Source organism: Nyctereutes procyonoides, unplaced genomic scaffold (genome assembly GCF_905146905.1).
Source record: "Nyctereutes procyonoides isolate TBG_1078 unplaced genomic scaffold, NYPRO_anot_genome, whole genome shotgun sequence".
NCBI lineage: Eukaryota > Metazoa > Chordata > Mammalia > Carnivora > Canidae > Nyctereutes > Nyctereutes procyonoides.
In genome coordinates, this window is record NW_026575030.1 from 13,021,928 (window position 1) to 13,040,250 (window position 18,323).

The 18,323-nt window shown below is 37.2% G+C and overlaps 1 protein-coding gene across 1 annotated transcript in view; it reads left to right on the plus strand.

Annotated features, from left to right (window-relative positions):
• The window catches only part of CNTNAP5 (contactin associated protein family member 5), a 798,328-nt gene that overhangs the window by 661,760 nt on the left and 118,245 nt on the right, over positions 1-18,323 (plus strand). The window contains exons 15-17 of the mRNA XM_055316368.1: positions 2,924-3,051; positions 3,221-3,391; positions 13,147-13,365. Coding sequence (XP_055172343.1) covers positions 2,924-3,051; positions 3,221-3,391; positions 13,147-13,365 — 518 coding nt within the window. The remainder of the gene's footprint in view (positions 1-2,923; positions 3,052-3,220; positions 3,392-13,146; positions 13,366-18,323) is intronic.

The window sequence follows — 18,323 nt, forward strand, 5'->3', positions numbered from 1 at the left end:
AATTTAAAATCCATTGTCAAGATTTTAAAACTTGAGAAGTTTTACATTAATATTCCAGTCTGAGTCACTTGTTTGACATTCTTGAATGGCATAATTACTTGTTACTAATGGATATCATCATTTCCCTTTAGCCAGAACAAGTATTTTCTAACAGTTTTCTTCCCTCTATCTCTCTTTTTCTCTTCTTCTCTTTTTCTCTCTCTCTTTACCTCTGACAATGAAGGTATATGTCAGGTTCCATTTATTACCTAACACAAAGCTGGCTCACTCATTTTTATTACTCATCTGGCCCCTGTAGGAATTTAAGTTTGTATTGAAAAAAAAGTATTTTTGGTATTGTGCCTTGCAACATCAAACTAAATATGATTTTTTTCACAGTTACATGGAGAAGATTTTTATTCTTAGAATGCTATTTGTATATCCCAACACTTTGACATAGGACATCAAATTGATTCAGACAAGGTGTGTGTAAGGGAGGCAGTAGTTAGCATTGATGGACAGACTTCAGAATCTCCCATTTTCACCTTGAAAATAAAAATGGAGAGAAAAAAAATCCTAGAGCAGTGTAGTTTCTTCAGGATTACATATGGGTTTTCTTTACTTTGACTACTTGGAATTTACTGTAAATTCTCTGCTTAAAGGATATTGAAATATGAAGACTAAAATGTTATTGTATGTCTTTGTAACAGTCAGAGTTGTTCTTTCAAACAGAAACAAAAGTCTTATTTCCTGATCCTTCGAATGGCCTCTAAATATAGGTACTCAAATAATAGAAAATGGATAATGCATTTCTTTACCATTTTGGTTACTTGACCTGAAGGGTACATGTGCAGGTGAATATTTCATTTATTTATAGCCAAGATGAACTGATATGTTTTTCTCCAAATCTCATGAGCTGGATGCCAAATCTTAACATTTAATTTTCTACAATGTTCTGTGTAGTATGAGATCTCTAATACAGAGTAATAGCTTGATGCATAAAAAGATGGATTGAATTGCCTAAGGCTACAGAGGGACAAAGATAAGAACTAAAATGAGTGTTGCCACTACCATTTTCAAGCATTTTCCATAGATCAGGCACTATTCTAAGTGACTATGTGATCTCATTTAATTCTCTCAAGAACTCTGTTATATAGACTTTATCACCATTTTAAGATTGAGGATGCTGGAGAATCTCAGAAATAAAATGATTTGCCAACCTAACATAGCTAGGAGCTGGGGGCTTCTGAAGCTATGTCCCAAGCATCACATCACAGTACTCCTGCAATGCTTCTCCTGTTAAGAATTTGAGATATTATTTTCTTGGGCTCTAAACTCAGAGTTGTAAGGGATATGTAAATCACAATGAAATATTACACTGATTTCGAGTGTGTGTTGTTTTGTTTATTTCTTTGTGACTACAGAGAGAGAATCAATATGAATTTGCTCCTTTATGTTCTTGTTATCAAATTGCTACATTATATGCTTTGCCCTGAATATTGGTTCGTGGTGCTGTGTCTCCCAATTCCCATGTACTGGCAAGATGAACCATCCTGTGCTTAACTAGGGCTGTGTGGGTGGGGGGTCCAGCCCACTCTGTGCAGGTTTCAGGCCACCTCATATGATTCAGTTCAACTTGTCATTTAAATTGGTAGCATGCCTAATGGATAGAGCATGGAAATGAAAATGTCCCATCATCTTTTCTAACAGACCATCTGATGTTTGGATGAGTAAAATGGAGCAAGACAGAAATGCAAAGTTCACCTTGCCCAGTTAAAAAAGCTTTTGGAGAATTTTGGTTACCATTTCAAGACTTGCTGTTATATAATACATTTTGTGTTCTTCCCCTTCTTTTAGAAATTTCAGTCTTTTATTAGTCATAAGTTTCAAATTATTATGTCAGAATGATATGTTAGCTCATAACCTATAGGCATCTTCATATATATATATATATATATATATATATATATATATATACTTAGCCATGGCTATTTTTCTATGTTTGTTAAATTTAGACATGAGGTAGGTACCACGTATGTGACCAAGCCCCTGACCCTTGTGCCCTGTGAACTTAGGCATTGTCTGATATATCTTAGACTCAGTTTTCTCATCTGTGAATGAAAATAATGGTACCCACTGCACAAAGGTATTGTGTGGGAAAATTTACTTATCCCCTAGTATATTTCTGGCTCAGAATAGTTATTCATTCAATGCAGGTTTCTTATCTATATTTTTATTCTCTCAGTTAAATGGTATGTCTTTACCATGAGTCCAAAAACATAGCTTTAAAAAAGGGAAAAACAATAGCTTCACCCATTTATTTCTAACATTTTTTTTGCCAAAAGGTGACTAGTTAGTTATCTATTTGCATAATTAACAAGGACAAATCACCCCCCAAATCTTTAAAACATAGAGCAAAATATAGAGCAACAAATCGATAACTCTAAAGACTTGTTTTTACCTAGAGTTAAAAGGTGGTAAGAAGCATACCCAGCTGATTAAAACCTGTAGGCAGGTGGCTGAAACAAGTCCTGGGAGTGATTTCAAGTGGGATTTGTGGCGCCCATTTCAAGTTAGTTACTGAGATAGCCAATCTCTGTGGAAAGAGAGCTGCTATTTCATGTTAACATCAGCGCTGCATGGGGGCAGGTATGGTGCTGTCAGCCTCAACAAGCAACAGCAAGCTCTGTAAATTACCTGTGTTTCTGGAAAGATGTAGGGAAAATGTGAATTCCACTGGATTTTGGAAGCTGGCCAAGGGTTTTGTGATTGGCATTCCAGTCTTGCATATGCTTATGAGATGAAAAGCTTTCTGGTTCCCCCTCCCTGGCCTCACCCTGCTGCTGCAAGCACCCAAATCACCTTTGAAAAAAGGAGTCTTGGTAAAAGAGTCCCTACATTATCCACATTTTTCCCTCTCTTTTCTTAAATTTATGTTTTTCAGGACAAACGATACTGGCTTTCTTTCCTTCAAAGACCACTTGCCTGTCACTCAGATAGTTATCACCGATACCAACAGATCAAACTCAGAAGCTGCTTGGAGAATTGGTCCCTTGCGTTGCTATGGAGACCGTGAGTACTAAATCTAAAGAAGCTTTCTCTCTTCATTACATAAGCACAAGATGTTTTTATTCTCTTATCTCTTTTCCTGCAGTGCCCCTCAGTCTTGAAAATTATTCACATGTCCAATGCTTTTCTATATCCCATTCTAAAACAATGAACCATTTTTTTTTTAATCCAGGGCACTTCTGGAATGCGGTATCATTTTATACAGAAGCTTCTTACCTCCACTTTCCTACCTTCCATGCGGAGTTCAGTGCCGATATTTCTTTCTTCTTTAAAACTACGGCTTTATCGGGAGTTTTCCTAGAAAACCTTGGCATTAAAGACTTCATCCGACTTGAAATAAGCTGTAAGTGCCCTCATTTATTAATTTAATGTAATGTCAACAGAAGAAGTTCAAGTCTTATCTTTGCCACCAACAACTAGTACATGTTGATACTATCAAATTAATGTCTCTGGAAATCTGTGAAATTAGCCATGATAACTTCTAGTTCTTTCTAATGCTTTTTGTTTTATTATTACCTATTAGCATTTAATCTTTCTCTCTTCAAAATAGTGCATTCCTCAAATTTCCATAGATACCTACAATGTCTTTTCCACACCTCAAAGATTTTTCACTGCAGTTTCTATGGAAAGCTTAATGTATTATTATTATTATTATTATTATTATTATGCATTCTGTTATGCATATTTGGGGTCTACTTTTTGTTGTATTTTTGCTCTGAAAGTAATTTCCTGATTTATTTCCCACCTTAGGAGGGTGTGACTACCCAATCAGAATTCCCATTGTTTCTCTACCACTTCACCATAAGCAGTGGTGTATCTAAAGAATTTGACACCAGGATATGGATCATTTTCTAATATCCCATCTCCTATCCACAAGGTTCTATTCAGTAATGATCATAAAGTTAGATGAGGAATAATAGAAATGCAGATAGCAAACTTGTCCTTTGAGCTCCCATATGTAATCATGCCAATAAAAAAATTCCAGTACAAGAAAGAAGACATGAATATTTTCTTGTCTGAATATTATTTTAGTCTTTTTTTAATAAAAAGGGCAAAAAAATACCTGTGCATTGGTTTGTTGCATTAATAATTACATTAAAATTTTTCTTCCTTCAAGTTTACTTCTGCAAATTTGTAGTTGACTTCATCAAAATTAATTGTCTTCCCCTGTGTGTGTTCAAAATATAGCATAATCAGATTTGCCCGTCTATCTTATATCGATCAAAAGATACTTCTACAGGGCAGCCTGGGTGGCTCAACGGTTTAGCCCCACCTTCAGCCCAGGGTGTGATCCTGGAGACCTGGGATTGAGTCCCATGTCAGGCTTCCTGCATGGAGCCTGCTTCTCCCGCTGCCTGTGTCTGTGCCTCCCTCTCTCTGTGTCTTTCATGAATAAATAAATAAAATCTTTAAAAAAAGATACTTTTACAATTTACATTTAAAATATTTTTTCACATTAAGCAACATACATGTACATTTTAAGAAATGTTTTAAAGATAAAGATAAATTTGGTAGATATTCATAAAAATATTTTATTTTACAATAAATTCCAGGAACTGCAATTCTTTCCATGTGTTTTCTTCAAGATCAATTCTAGCAACTTTTATTTATTTTTATTTTATTTTTTTTAAAATTTTTTTAAATTTATTTATTTATGATAGAGAGAGAGAGAGGCAGAGACACAGGCAGAGGGAGAAGCAGGCTCCATGCACCGGGAGCCTGATGTGGGACTCGATCCCGGGTCTCCAGGATCGCGCCCTGGGCCAAAGGCAGGCGCCAAACCGCTGTGCCACCCAGGGATCCCCTCTAGCAACTTTTAAATTTGTCTGTAATCAATAAAAAATTCAATAAGATATTTTCACCAGAAATTTCATCACAGATTATTATCCCATTTGGTAAAATATTATGGAGTTCCTAAAGGTTTGCAGTGTGTGAGCTCCCTTTGGGTGCAATCTGTGTCCACAAGCCCTGTGATAATGTGTGTTCATATGTGTCAACAGATTTGAGTTAAACAATGATAGCACAGTAATTACAAAAATGAGAAATCAAAAATTGAATTCTTACTCTTAAAGCTAAGTCTATATATTTGAATCTGCATGTTTAGGAGCCAAAGGTATATCTGGAGTTTTTTGTATTAACTTCCCTCTTGAATATATTTATTAAGTGGTAAGTAATAAAATGTACTATTTGAAGCTTACATATACATTATTAAAGATTCATACTGACATCAGCATTTGTTAGAACTTAGACCAACAAAAGGCTTTTTTTGGTAGAGGAATGTTTTTTTTTTTTTTTTTTTCACTGATACTGTTTAGAATTCCTGGTGCATGACAATAATAAAAGCATCTACCTTTAATTGCTTTTGCTGGTTTTCAGTTTTCTGCACTCATTATCCCCCACCCCCTTATTTCTTTTACACAGACAAATTGCTCCCACCATCTTGCCCTCGTTATGCCCATGGCCATGATCACTTATGCTTGTCATTAGATGTCTCATTTATCTGTGTCTAAACGGAGTTTTTGATAGTTTGATGGAGGCAGTTGACCCATACTATGATAATGATATGACTTCATGAAATATCCTTAAAAGCATAAGTAATGTCTTGGCAACAGGAGCTTGGAAATTTGAGAGTTCCAGAGAAAGACACAAAAGCATTGCTGGAGGAGATGGTGGAGGTGTTTACACCAGACCCCTGCAAATCACCAAGCAGCAAGTGTTTCTTTTGCAGTTGCAGCACAATATATACAGGGAAAGAGATCTCTTTAATTCATAGTTTTAATCTCCTTTTACTCCAACTATGTAGACTATTAATGGGAGGAAGATTCTGTGGCTTTAGTGTGAAATAAGATCTCTCTTATCTAAGTTAACCAGGCTCTGAAAATGTGGGGTTGAGTGCCAACCATTGCATAATATGGATATAATAACCTCAATGTAAATTTAATAAAAATCAGGCCCTAAGGCCTTTTGATTCATTAAAGCAGCACAAATGTCATGGCATATTATCACAAGGTAATGAGCAATGATTTAGTGTTAATTACATTTCAATGTCCAATTTGTTTGTACTTTCTGGTACTATATTTTGTCCTTTGGGTTATAAAAAATGATTTAAATGAACGCGGTATTAAATTTGATGAAAATTTAAAAATACATTGATGTAATTGTTTATTGTACCCTTTTTCACCAGGTTCGAGAACATAGTTTTTTGAAATTTTATGTAAAAGTTTTAAAGCAAGACATCATACTTTTCAAAATATTTTATTATTTAAAAGGAAAAAAAAAACAAATTAGAAGGGATCCTGCATTTCTTATTGAAAGCTACACTCATCCCATGCTTTTTCTGCAGATAAAATTTTCACCTTAAGGGATTCATAACAAGATACTTCTGTAGATCAGTTACTTACGAAGGAAATGGCCTTTAAAAACATGAAGTGGCTCAGAATAGATTCCTCTTCCATCCTCAAGGAGTGTTCCTCTCTAACTATCTGAACAGAAGCTTCCAAAGTTGATATATCCATATTGTTCGACAGGGAATAAGAAGTTTCCATGAAATTTTCAGTCCATTTTCTTCTGGGTCACTTCCAGCTAAGATGTGTGAATTCTGTAGCCTTGAGATTAGTCCATATTCTAAGAGAAACAAGACATTTCACAGTGTCAAGTCTTAGTGGGTCTGTTTCAAATGAGACTGAGGGAAAAAAAAGAGCTATTTTGACAATTATCTAACAATTGCTGTGCAGATGGAAATGGGTATTTTGGAGTGGGTGAGGAGAAGCAGAGGGAGTGGCTGTTGAGAGTGTGGTGTAGTGGAAAGAGCCTATTGCTTACAATCCCAGGTGGATTCAATTTCCATTCCTCTAAATTTGTCAGCATATTCTTCATCTGTTTAGTGCTTACTTATGCAAAAATGGGATTTATGAATCCATATGCCAATCATATGTATTTGGCTGCAATTAAAAGAAAACATGATCTGAACTACTGGACACAAGGACAGAAATTCACCAGGATTGTGACATGTGACTAAGTCCAGAATTGACAAGACACTTTATTTCTGGTTGGATTCATCAGTTTTATAATGTTATCTGTGATTTATTTCCCTCCTTACACCGACTCCTGAATATCTGCTTCAGTCTGAAACTAGCTCTCCTCCAAGGGAGAGCTGCATTTCAGTTGAGAGATGAAATTCCTGATGTGCAGCTCACCTGGCCACCTCTGACCAATGCCTCTGGCTGTGGAAATAAGATTGCAGACTAGTTTTGCCAGGGCCCACCTTTATATCTGGCAAGGGACCTAATATGTCCTAAAATATATAAAGAGGGAAAAATAATTTCCCTTTTAACTTCTCTATTCTTGGCTGCAACCCCTGCAATAAGAGTAATGAGAGAAAAACAAAAGGAAGTTTACTAATATGCACACATTGTGTGAACATGAGAAATGGACAGAGAAAAATGAGTAACTCGAAGAAGTGACTTAGAACTACAGCTTATCTGTTCAACAGAGAATAATAGATTTGTGGAGAAATTATAGACAAAAAAAGGAAGTTTTAGGTTTCTAAGAGTAGAGATAAAGGCTAGTTAGTAAAGTTTGTTATGCAGATTCCTCTGGTGCCAATGGGGTCCACAGTTGCCTAGACCCTATCTCTGGACTGATAGGGTCTACAGTTGTCTCCAGGCAATTAATTTTTGTCCTTCTGGTAGACAGGGGAGGAGAGACATCTCTGTAACTTTATATACAGATTTTATTTTAAGATTTTTTTAAGATTTTTTTTTAAGATTTTATTTATTTATTCATGAGAGACAGAGAGAGAGGCAGAGACACAGGCAGAGAAAGAAGCAGGCTCCATGTAGGGAGCCCGATGTGGGACTCAATCCTGGGACCCCAGAATCATGCCCTGGACCGAAGGTAGGCACTAAGCAGCTGAGCCACCCAGGGATCCCCTATGTCCTGCTCTAAATAACAGGGGGAGCACAGGGAGCTTTCCTTGCTTCTGCTTCTTCTCAATTGCCTTCAGCTCAAAATCATCCTGAGATTAAAGCAGCATATTTTGGAGGGGTATATTCTGCTAGCCTTCAAGCCCATGGAAGAAGCGAATGAGATAGACATATATATAAGTATATATGTTTATTATATGTCATATATATCATTTTTGTGGATATATATGTATATATGACCTGTATCCATACATGTCATATATATATGATATCTATCTACGATATACATATATATATGGAAGGGGGATGGGAGAAAGAGAGATTTGAGTTGTGATATTCAGCAGTATCATATCAAGAATAATACCAGGGCAGCCCTGGTGGCTCAGTGGTTTAGTGCTGCCTTCAGCTCAGGGTGTGATACTGGAGACCCGGGATCGAGTCGCACGTCAGGCTCCCTGCATGGTGCCTGCTTCTCCCTCTGCCTGTGTCTTGGCCTCTCTCTCTCTCTCTGTGTCTCTCTCCCATGAATAAATAAATAAAATCTTTTAAAAAAATAAAGATTAAAAAAAAGAATAATACCAAAAAACCCCAATATTACCAGATATGATGAGAACTTGAAGATAGACTCTCAGATCCTCCGAGAAGGTAAAATTAATACTAATAATAATTAAATTTATATATTTGTATAATATAAATAGTATAATGTATTATACTTAAAATAAATTGTTGAGTGTCCACATTGATTAGACACTGTATTAAATAATTTACATTTATTATTCATTAGTTTTCAAAGATTTTATTTATTCATGAGAGACACAGAAAGAGAGAGGCAGAGACACAGACAGAGGGAGAAGCAGGCTCTATGCAGCGATCCCGATGTAGGACTAGATCCCGGTACTCCAGGATCATGCCCGAGCCGGAAAGTAGACATTTAACCGCTGAGCCACCCAGGCATCCCTATTCATTAGTTTTCAAAGAATCCTATTGACAATATTCAAGACACTGCACTATAAATTTCATTGTTCAATTCCAAGTCAGATATGCAGATGAAGAAAGTGACCCTAGAGAGAGTTAATAACACACCCAGAGTCACACAGCTAGTAAGAGTCAGAATCCAGGATCAAGCAACCACTCTGTTCCTTTTTTTTTAATAATTTATTTATATTCATGAGAGACACAGAGAGAGAAGCAGAGACACAGAGAGGGAGAAGCAGGCTCCTCGTAGGGAGCCTGATGTGGGACTCGATCCAGGTATCAGGATTGTGCCCTGAGCCAAAGGCAGACGCTCAACCACTGAGTCACCCAGGTGTCCCTACCACTCTGTTCCTTAATGCAACTTCCTATTCTGCTTTGCCAGACTGCTTCAACACACAAGAATGTTAGGACTCAAGAGAAAATAGAATTGTTTTTCTCCATGATTTGGGACATAAGACATTCAGGAAGTCCTCAAAATTTTACGCAAAGTGTATGTGATTTTTTCCTAGAGGTATCTTGTCTCCAAAAATGTTTAACAATATATCATGTAGTTCATATTTCCCATTTTGTAAATGTATGCTTGGAAGATCAGAGAGGGTAAGTGACTTCTTTGTCCATAAATTGTCCCTGGGATTTATCTCACACCTGACATGGGGTCAGGGCTGAGGACACAGACATGGGATTCAAGGAAGAGAGAACATTATACAGGAGCCTTAACTCAGCTTCTCATCCTCTAGAAGTACCTGGTAGACATTCTCTTTAACTTATGGCATTTTCTTCCACATAGTATGTCCCTTTGTCTGCCTTCTCAATAGCACACTGTGAGATCATTGGGTTTCTTTTATCTGTGCATTCTCAGGGCCTTGCATAGACCTGGATTAGTAAAAACCCACTGAAGGGCCAAGTTACTCTTCAGCTTTGTCTTGAGCCACAAGGGAGTAAATAATGAGGAAAAATATTTGTCAGACAGGTGAGAGAAGGAAAAGCCAGGGGGTAAATTCATACTGGAACTACGGTTGACACAGGACTTCTGGGTTTCCCCTCCAGGGCCATCGGGTGATAACCATCCCTCTAGCAAATGAGAGCGGGCTTATGTTTGCCTCAGGTTCCCATCCTCAGAGGCATTAGGCAATGTTGGATGAATCGCTATTTACTTACATTATTCTTCTCAGTTGTTTCCAGGCATATAAATTATATAATTGCACTTTGACACACCCCCCACAGGACACTGCATAGGTTTGGGGGAATATTTTTTTTCATAAGAAGAGTGGGTTTAAAAAATGAGTTCCAGAGACACATTGCCTGGATTTAAATCTTGACTCTGCCCCATCTGGGTTGAAGCAACTTGTCAGCTCAGCTCCCTCAGCTGCATTATGTTACCTGTCTCATAAGATGATAGTGAATTTCTTAAAATATTAAGGAATTCATTCATGAAAAATGCTTAGCCAAGTAAGTGTCTGGCTTGTGGTAAGCACTCAGTAGACATTAGCTGTGATTATTACATTTTACTGATTGTCCCCCAGTTCTAGGAGGAATGGATTAAACAAAATAGGTCTTTAATAGTGACCTAAATAAAATTAAATAATGATAATTTAAAAAAAAAATTCAAGGAAGTTAAGTCCAGGGTATAAAATTAAAACAAAACAAAGCAAAAACAAACAAAAATCACCTAAAGAAAATTATAAATTATATTTAGTATGTATAATGTTTTAATGAATGAGTCTTTTGTTGGATGAGAGCTTCCTATATACCAGCCCTGGTGCTAGGTGTCCAATTAGTGAGGTGTTCATCTAGAGTTTGCAGACTAGTTGGGGAGACAGACCATAAACAGATCATTATACAACAGGGGGATAAATCTTGGAGCAGGGATGAGCCTGGACAGGAAACCTAACAAGCAGAGGGGTGGCAGGGGGTGGTGGGCAGATGCAGCAGTAGAGGAAGAGCTCCATAAAGATATGCTGTCCATGTAGAACTTAATATCCACAAAACCAGCTTTGCAGGAAGGCTTTTAGCAAAATCTTTAATGTTTTTCCTTTCCAATTCTCACCAATCTTTACCTTTGTTCTGTAGAGAGAAATAAATTGAGATCCCAGTTATCTCACAGTTAGTGTTTATTTGATCTCAAAATGTGCAGGGCTTCAAGGTGTCATCTGTGGCCTGAATAAGAAACAGAAAATGGCTCAAAGGGCCAAATTCACTCTTATTTAATCATTTAATTGTTGAACCCAATTTGTTTGCCTCGGTTCTGTCTTCTTTAATGCATGGGTTTATGAGCCAAAGCCATGTGGCTGAATTGGTCAGCCATATCACGATAATAATAGCAATAGCTAATAGGTGTGACAAGATTGAAAACATGCTTTAGGTCCTGGTGGCTCCAGAGACCTTGCTTTCAAATCCCATTTCCGGGCCTCTACCTCCTTGCCTCTCTTTTAGGTCAGGGCTCACTTTGACCAGAATGCAAAACAATTCAAGCTCTCCAGTTACTTTAAATGCCACCTACTGGGGGCTTCTTATGCTAAGGCTGGTTCTTTGTTTGGGTTTAAAGCTGAGAAGAAAAAAAAAAAATGAGTGGGAAATATCAGAAAGGGAGACAGAACATGAAAGACCTAACCCTGAGAAACGAACTAGGGGTGGTGGAAGGGGAGGTGGGGGTGGTGGTGGTGGTGACTGGGTGATGGGCACTGAGGTGGGCACTTGACAGGATGAACACTGGGTGTTATTCTATACGTTGGCAAATTGAACACCAATAAAAAATAAATTTATAAAAAAATAAATAAATAAAGGCTGAGAAGAGAGTGGTCCAGAGTGCTATTTGACTTTTGGTATCACTGATAATTCAGATGTGGCAGTGGATGACTTTATCAAATAAATATCCATGTCCTGTTTCAAGTGGAAAGGAGGAGGGCTCCTCCTCCTAAAGGAGAGGGGGCTGCCTAAGGTGCTTAGAAGGAAGAGAAGATCTGTCATAGGAAGTCTTCTGTGACTGAAAGGGGACTGTATTCTCATCAATATCAATTTATAATTTACCCCTACATATCCTTCAGATTTAGAAAATTCTTATGTAATAATGTACAATATGAAAAGACATACTCTAAGTAGAGAAAAATGGAGAATTCTACTTTTTGAGTCAGATTCTTTGTACTATCTAAGAAACAGAAAATTATAACTTTAGTTTTCTCATCCATAAGATGGGCTTAAAAATGATGCCTTTCTCATGCATTGTTTTGAGAGTTAAAATGACAGGATCTATGGTCAGTACTTAGTATATAGCACTCAGTAGAATTTATTGTACTTATTGTGTTCCTGCTATTTCTCTCTTTCTCTGTCCCTCAATGGCTATATGTCGCCACCACCACCATCATTACCACCATCACCACCACCAATACCACCATTACCATCACCAGCGCCATCATAACCACCATCACCACCATCACCACCACCATCACTATCATCACCATCGGCAGCACCACTACTATCATCACCACCAACACTATACCACTGCCAACACCACTACCATGACCATCGTCATTGTCATCATCATCATTGGTATTATTACTCCTGATTGATCCCTGGCATGTGTGTTATGCAGATTTTTATAGAAAGGGAGAAAGAGTCATGAAAGGTGGATGCAGGCTTCTGTTTTATCCCAGGCATCACTACTTGCAGTGAAATGTCCTTGAGAAAAGCACTTAAACTTTCTGAGTCTCCTTGAAAAAGAGGAAAAAGTCCTAAGAATAGCATAAATGATTACAATCATATATAGTAATGAAATAACATAGAGGAGAACACTGGACTTTCAAGAATGTGAATCCTCTCCCTGCGGGAATATAGTGGTTTTGTTAATCTAGTATCTACTGATAACCATGAGAATACCATTGAAGCCCAGATAGGCCCATAAAACTCCAAGCCTTGGCATCTATGCATGTTTATCAGATAGGCATCTGTGGCCTTGTCCCTTATCCTATTTCTTGAATTCTCATGATAAGTATCAAGTAGGCCAAACAAAGAGTTTAGGATTTAGTATTTGGTAATTTTCACAATCAATTGGTAATTTAAATACTGCAGAGATTTCAACTGAAGACCTCTTTACCTCATATTGACTTGCAGTCATTCGTACCATTTATTCAGGGCATGCCTATGACCTCAATGCACTGACATCTCCCCTCATCTTCCTACCTGTTTCCTTTGTTGGTTTCAGCTCCATCTGAGATCACTTTTGCCATCGATGTTGGAAATGGCCCTGTAGAGCTCATAGTTCACTCTCCTTCTCTTCTGAATGACAACCAATGGCATTACGTCCGGGCTGAGAGGAATCTCAAGGAGACTTCACTCCAGGTGGACAGCCTCCCGAGGATGACCAGGGAGACTTCGGAGGAGGGTCATTTCCGATTGCAGCTGAACAGCCAGCTGTTTGTAGGTAAGGAATATCTTGATGCCCATCTGTGCTAAAACCCTATAAGACTTCTGTGTGAGTAGGCCCGGGGAAAACTATGATTTTGTTTCAGAACTGAAGGATGATTAAAATATGGCATAAAGCATTTATAAACATAAATATGATTTTACAAATTCTTCCTTTCTAGCTTCATCATCCTCAGCAATAGGAAGTTATACCACCCCTCAGCAAATTTAAAGGTGATCTCAGACTCTTCATATCTTTTCTCCTTGTACATATTATCTTCAGATGTCCGAGGACCCCTATTATTTTTCATTCTTACAGTCAAAATCTACTTGTAGAAAAAGAATATATCAGCTATTTACACCTTAGTAGGTGTTGCCTCTAAGTCAGTGAGCCCACCCTTCACCCTTCCTAGTGATACCTGACTCTTGATAATTATTGATAATTGTGCAATAAAATATATTACAGTATCTCACAGGGATGTGTCACCAGTCATATGGTGGGGAAGGAACTACTGTTTTCCATGGTATTCTTTGATGCCCCCTGAAATCACACCATTGAGGTAGCTGCCTTGCTTTTGCACAGAAAATTAGGCCTGGTTCCTGAGCTGATGTCCCTCCATTAGGCAGTTTCTCCTGAGACTCAGAATCAGCCTCTAGACAAGTTGTTCATCTCAACTGCTTAGAGTGGGACCAGAAAAGTTCAAACATCACTTACTGAGTCCATTCATTCGTTCATTCATTCCATAAGTAGTCACTGAGCACCAAAAACAAGCCAGGCACCTTGTTGGATGATGGGAACTGAAAGATAAATTGTGCAGTGACACTACTTTTCAAAGAGCTGTGTGTTTGTGTGTGTGTGTGTGTGTGTGTGTGTGTACACAAAAGAGAGAGAATGAGAGAGAGAGAGAGGAAGAGAATTTAGCCACACAAGTCCAGGTAGGAAAGGTCAGCCTCGTAGCTATAATTTAGTAAAGATTTTTTGAAAGTAGGTTAAACAGGACTTGTAGATCTTTAAAGTACAAAACATAGCTGTAAATATTAGGGCAATTGTAATATTATCAAAGCTAAGAAGTTGTTCTTATATAAAACTTAAGGTTTATACTTATAAGTATATAAGTAAGGTCCAAAATTTTCCAGTCAACCCAGATTTGATTTTCTTTCCTTATTTATTTATTTAGCCAATTCTCACACTACATAACTTTACTACTAGTAATGAAATGTCATCAGCAATCAATGGGTATTTCTTACATGTTTCCTTTAAATTGTGTTTGTGCCACTTTTAATTCTGACAAAAGCATTCACTAAAAGCACACCAGCTAAAAGGAAAAAAAGTAACAGAATATGTCATATTTTCTCTTCTCAAGAGGAATCATATTTCTTTCTTCATCTGTCATGTTTTATCTATGTAGCAGAACCAATGATTTAAGTGATTAAGAGCATTTTTATGATTATAAGGCATTTACTTAATTAATAACCTACATGAGTGATATGATTTAATCTTAAAATATTTTTAGAAATTTATATTGCTGTTTTAATTCTATTTAAACATCAGATTTTATTTCTCTGAAGAAGTTTGCTAGTCATCAAGATTTAATGTCTTTTTTGTTGAAATCAATTCAAGTAGTTTGCAATTTTCATAAATTATATTCCATGCCAAAGTTTAATTTATTTCAGGCAGTATTTATGAACCTTTCTGGCAGAAAGGTGTATATAAAGACAGAATAATATTTTTTATCCTTTCATGCAAATTTCATGTCCTCATGAAATTATCATGTCCTCATGAAATTATCATATGTCCTGAATATGTGATAAACTTTGTGCAAGTCAAAAGGGAAAAGTCGCAGCTGTGTTTCATGGCAGGTTTTTATCTCCAGACATTTCAGTTAAATTGATCACAAATGCAGTGAGTTGTAGGAGCATGTCAATGGGACTAGAGGACATATCTTGCTTGAGCTGAAGCCAAGGTCAGCTGTGGTGAGAGCACCTGCTTCTGTTATGTTTCTCTCCAATAAGTTCCATCTCAGATGTTACTCTGCTTTATTGAATTTGTCTTAATGTATTTGAAGAAGAAAAAAACAACATGCTTTTAGAGGTCATTTTAGTCTGTTGGTTTGAATTCTGTTGTTTAGTGTTCAGTAATACACTCATTTAGAAATGTCAGGTGGCCAAAAATGCTGAAGTCCCAATATTTCCATTTTGTATAATTCAGTGGTCCAAAAACAAAAAACAAAACCCTCTACTTAGCTCTAACGGAGAAAATGAAGAATCGCATTCCCTATCATTCAAAACTTTAGAGACACTGGATATTTATATTTGCTAGGCAGAAAAAAGATATCATTGATGTATACTTCTTCCCAGGGATATATTGAAGGTAGCAGTATTTAAATATTCATTTGGATATGCCTGTCTGGATACCTCTAGCCACTAAAGGATCTTTTGATCAAAACAGAGCATTGTTCAGCATTGTAATCACTGCTGTTGATGTGTGCTTGTGAGTGCTTCCTGAGTACTAGAAACAGGTTGAATTTTATAGAACAGCATGTACCTCTTCACACTGTCCTTGTCATTGGAATGTGACAAGTTGAAGTGCTCATATATGAGTCAATGCATGCTGGATTCCCAGAATTGATATTTTTATCTTCAGACTTTTATTACCATGATAGTTAGGGATATTTGCAACCATGCCATCCTACTGGTCACATTTTTTTTAATGGAATAGGAGAAACTTCATAACACATAGATTCTGAAATATATGCTGCAAGTATGTAATTAGCTCATCCTTGAAACTCTTGGAGGTACTACCCCTCTGGTTTGCTGTTCCCTATGAATGTGCCAGTCGGTGAGCAGATGAGGCAAGAGGAATCCAAGAACTAGCACCCATTGCTGAAAGTGAAATGGAGAGATATGGGTGTGTATACCAGGTCAACTGGCAACAGGTTACAGGAAATTGGTTAAAAAACCAAACCAAAACCAAACCAAAACAAAACAGCTAGCCTTGGTTTACCCATTGTCTTTATCTGCAAAATGGAAGAGAAGAGTCTGGTAGCTGATCTCTCAGTACCCAATGGTCTGCAATCTCCATGTTTATGCTAGGAATGACAATCATCTTTATCCTCATTCTCCCCAAATCTGAATCTCATTTTTCCAAATTTGCTGACTTATAGACATTTTGTAAAGATGTGGGCCTGTGAGTTTCATTTTCATGTGATTTTACTGCCTTCTTAATTTTTTTCTTTCATGGACTCATGTTTTGTTTTGTTTTTTGTTGTTTATTGTTGTTGTTGGCTTAGCTGTTTACTTGTGTCAAAGTAAACTGAAATTGTTCCCACTTGATAGCTCCTTAGGGAAAATAGTAGACTATGAAAGATAAAAACATGATTCTTGATAAATAATAAAGTTTAAAGAGATGTCTAAAAATGCTGCTCCGGCCTCCATGCTCATAGGGAACTATTATTCCTGTTTTCAGGTGAAGCATGCAAAACTTACTAGGGTCTATGGTGAAGCCAGTTAGGGAGCAACTTTGAGCTTTGGCACTGCATAAACAGGTGCTCTGTGGCAAAAATGCAGCCATATTCATTAGCTGCCACAGAGTCTGTATGGGAATAGTTGCTCAGATTCATCCTTATGAGGGCAGCCTGGGTGGCTCAGAGGTTTGACGCCTGCCGTTGGCCTGGGGCATGATCCTGGAGATCTGGGATCGAGTCCCATGTCGGGCTCCCTCTGTGGAGCCTGCTTCTCCCTCTGCCTGTGTCTTGGCCTCTCTCTTTCTCTCTCTCTGTGTCTCTCATGAATAAATAAATAAGGTCTTTTAAAAAAAATGTTTATCCTTATAAGTGCCTCAGGAAGATGGATTTCTTGATGAAGACCAGTAGAGTTTTCTATTTGAGAGGATATAATGTGTCTCAAAGCACAGGAGAAGGTATGTATCCTTTTCACATTAAAAAGCAACTGAAAAATCACCTTTTAGCATATTTATTATATAAACCATAGTGCATAGAAGATGTTACTTAACATGACATCAGTGGTAAAACAAAAAGTAAAGGAATCACTGTCTTTTCAACATCATATAACTTTCCAATGATAACACCCAATATACCAAAATTATTTTTTCAAAGGTAAGTCATTTGTTAAATATTCTTAAATTGCTTTTAGTAAAAAATTTAATATGTGATTTCTGATGTTCCTCATTAATAGTTACATGTAAAAAATTGCTGTGATGAGTTTAAGAAGTTGGCAAGAGACCTCAGATCGCCAGCAGGGCAAGTCCCAGAAATGCTGTGCTTTGTTGCTATGCACCCAGTACTTAGAGGAGCATGCAGTGTCCACTCAATACAAAATTTTATGATGGACAAAAGACAGAAAACAAAAAACCCCAATGATATAGAACTACCTGCCCCTCCATGCATTTTCCCTCCCCAACACCACTGTTTCAACAAATCACACTCTTATAGCTTGAAAATATTTTGAAGGAACATTGGTTTTATTTTCATATTTGGACAAGTAAGTGATTAAATCACCCCCTTCTGCAAAATATCTCTTCTTTAAGATGCTCAGAGTTGAAGGCATTTAACCCATTCCCATAGTCCACTTTAGTATTTTCTGTCCACCAATAGTCCAGAAACTTTCTTGAAATGTTAATCTACAACATCTTCTGCTTTAACTAAAGCTCATTTCATCATATGCTGGTCTGCATTGGGTTGATAATGGGCAATTGAAGGGGACTGTAAAGTTTTCTTCTTTGGTTTGATTGACTACCATTGGTAAAACATATCGCAAGTCATACTGTCTTTTTTAAAGGAGGGTACAGTATGGCATATGGCATCATTTTCTCATACAAACCAGGAAAAGAAGCCCTGAGATTTAGACTACACAAAAACACAATGTTAGAAGCAGTTATTCTGATTCCTCTGGCACTGCCATCATCAGAATTTGTAACACGGTAAAAAGAAAAAAAAATTAGGGCAGTGTCGTTTATGT